This window comes from Curcuma longa, chromosome 2, assembly GCF_044706935.1.
Source record: "Curcuma longa cultivar G26 ecotype Majalengka, Jawa Barat chromosome 2, ITB_CL_G26_1.1, whole genome shotgun sequence".
NCBI classification, from domain to species: domain Eukaryota; kingdom Viridiplantae; phylum Streptophyta; class Magnoliopsida; order Zingiberales; family Zingiberaceae; genus Curcuma; species Curcuma longa.
This window is the reverse complement of record NC_133862.1, coordinates 14,470,502-14,472,509: the sequence shown is the minus strand read 5'-3', so window position 1 is coordinate 14,472,509 and position 2,008 is coordinate 14,470,502. Positions and strand designations below refer to the sequence as shown.

The window sequence follows — 2,008 nt, the reverse complement described above, 5'->3', positions numbered from 1 at the left end:
TCATCTACCTTCTAATGTTGTGTTGGATACATTGTTGATGGATGGCAGATACTGTTTTCCGATTGAAGAATTAGATGAGTCTAAAGCAATAACGAAACCAGGTTGTTTCGGTTCTGGTATCGCACCATCACTGCTCAACATTGTAAGTACCAATGGAATTGTCGGTCTATCTTGTGGTCGCTCTTGAACACATAAAAGACCTATCTTTATACATCTCATGATCTCAATTACTGAGAAAGAGCCAATTGATTTATCAACAATGTCCAAGCTTTTACCTTCTTCCCACAAGCTCCATATCTGTAATTGCAATTCTTGTAGTTACTAATAATCATAAAATTTAAATGTAAATGGTATTATTTTCAAACTTACATGTCCTAGAAGATTTAGATAGTCTGATTGATAAGCTCCTCTGTTCTTTTTGCCACTGATAATCTCAAGTATTAACACACCGAAACTAAATACATCCGACTTTATTGAGAAAAATCCATTCATTGCATATTCAGGAGACATATATCCGCTGATTATTCATAACAAAATCAGATTTTTTAATAATGAATTTAAATCACTTACATAATACAATATACTTACTATGTTCCAACCACTCTTCTTGTATTTATTTCCATTTCATCACCTTTAAATATCCTCGCCAAGCCAAAATCTGATATTTTAGGAATGTTATCTTCGTCAAGAAGGATATTACTAGTCTTCAAATCTCTATGAATGATTTTGAGTCTTGAGTCATGATGGAGATAAAGAAGGCCTCGAGCAATTCCGATTATGATATTATACCGCATTTTCCAATCCAACAACGTTCGCTTTGCTTCATCTAAATATAAACACATTGTTATCGATAATGATAAATTAAAACAATTATATATATTGTGTGATTAGAAAAGAACAACTAACCGAACAAGAATGCATCTAAACTTCCATTGAGCATATATTCGTAGATTAACATCCTCTCCCCTCCTTGAATGCAACAACCAAGAAGGCGAACAAGATTTTGATGTTGTAGCTTAGCAATTATCACTACTTCATTTTTGAACTCGGTGATGCCTTGTGTGGATGTATTGGATGCCTTGTGTGGATGTATTGGATCATCCATATCTGGTGCACCGCCAAAATGGAGGCCATTCCATGGCCCCCCTCGCCAAACCTGCTGCGTTGTAGACCGTAGAAACAGTTGGGGGTCACCTTGCAGGGCGATGCCCAAGGTGTAGAGACCTGGCGACGGGTCGTCGTCGCTCGCCCATGATGTTAGTTCGCGGTTGAGTCTGGCGGTGAGGTCCCAGCCCAACTTCATACCGGGGAGGAGCGTGTCGGTCGGATAGTCGAAGCTTTGCCATGCAAAGCTGTTGGGGTCGTCGTTGCCCGCCTCCCTGACGGCGAAGTTCCCGTCGTCGAAGAGCGTCGCCTCGGGGTTCGTGAGTCTGGTTGCGGTTGACGAGGACCAGATGATGGTCGAGCTATTACCGGTGATGATCACGAGCGTACCTTCCCCAGAGAGCGAAAGGCATCCTGATCGACCATCGATCGGGCGCAAACGGTTGGCGACCCACACAGCTGTTTGTGAGATGTTGCGGTACCATATTCCGATGTAGCGGCGGCCGGAGCCCGCAGGGCTGAAAAAGCCGAGTTCGAAGCGGCCGCCGGAGGAGATCAAAGTTGTTCCATTGTCGTAAAGGGGTTGTTCTGGAATCAAGAAGTTGCCGGCTTCGATGGTGGGGGAGCTAAGACCAGCGAGGAGGAGATGGAGAAGGAAAGTAGAAAGTTTGCAGCCGCTGACCCTTCTCTGCATCATCAACTCCAACTCCTACACCACCGGTGTGTGATGCAAGAAGCTAACTTTGATCAAAGGGGAAAGAAAAGTTTGCAAAAGAAGTGAATTGCGTTGGCATTGAGGTGTTTCTCTCGTCAAATCTTTGCACCTCTTAACTCAACGCCGCACTTTCATAAAGTCAACATCTAGAATGGATATAGTCAAGCCGTCATGTTTGACGCGGGGTCA

The 2,008-nt window shown here is 43.3% G+C and overlaps 1 protein-coding gene across 1 annotated transcript; it reads right to left on the bottom strand.

Annotated features, from left to right (window-relative positions):
• Positions 1–1,798, bottom strand: LOC141815196 (G-type lectin S-receptor-like serine/threonine-protein kinase At4g27290). The gene is made up of 4 exons (XM_074703118.1): positions 907–1,798; positions 589–826; positions 370–517; positions 1–297 (listed from the first exon to the last, which is right to left on the bottom strand). The coding sequence occupies exons 1-4, from the start codon at positions 1,796–1,798 to the stop codon at positions 1–3; spliced, it is 1,575 nt and encodes a 524-aa protein (XP_074559219.1).
• Positions 1,799–2,008: the final 210 nt, after the last annotated feature.

Excerpts from the sequence above, each read along its gene's own strand:
- LOC141815196 (XM_074703118.1), bottom strand. The coding sequence starts at position 1,798 with ATGCAGAGAAGGGTCAGCGGCTGCAAACTTTCTACTTTCCTTCTCCAT. Across the intron at positions 827-906 it reads TTTAGATGCATTCTTGTTCG|ATGAAGCAAAGCGAACGTTG; the intron begins GTTAGTTGTTCT and ends GTTTATATTTAG. Across the intron at positions 298-369 it reads ATCTAAATCTTCTAGGACAT|ATATGGAGCTTGTGGGAAGA; the intron begins GTAAGTTTGAAA and ends TTGCAATTACAG.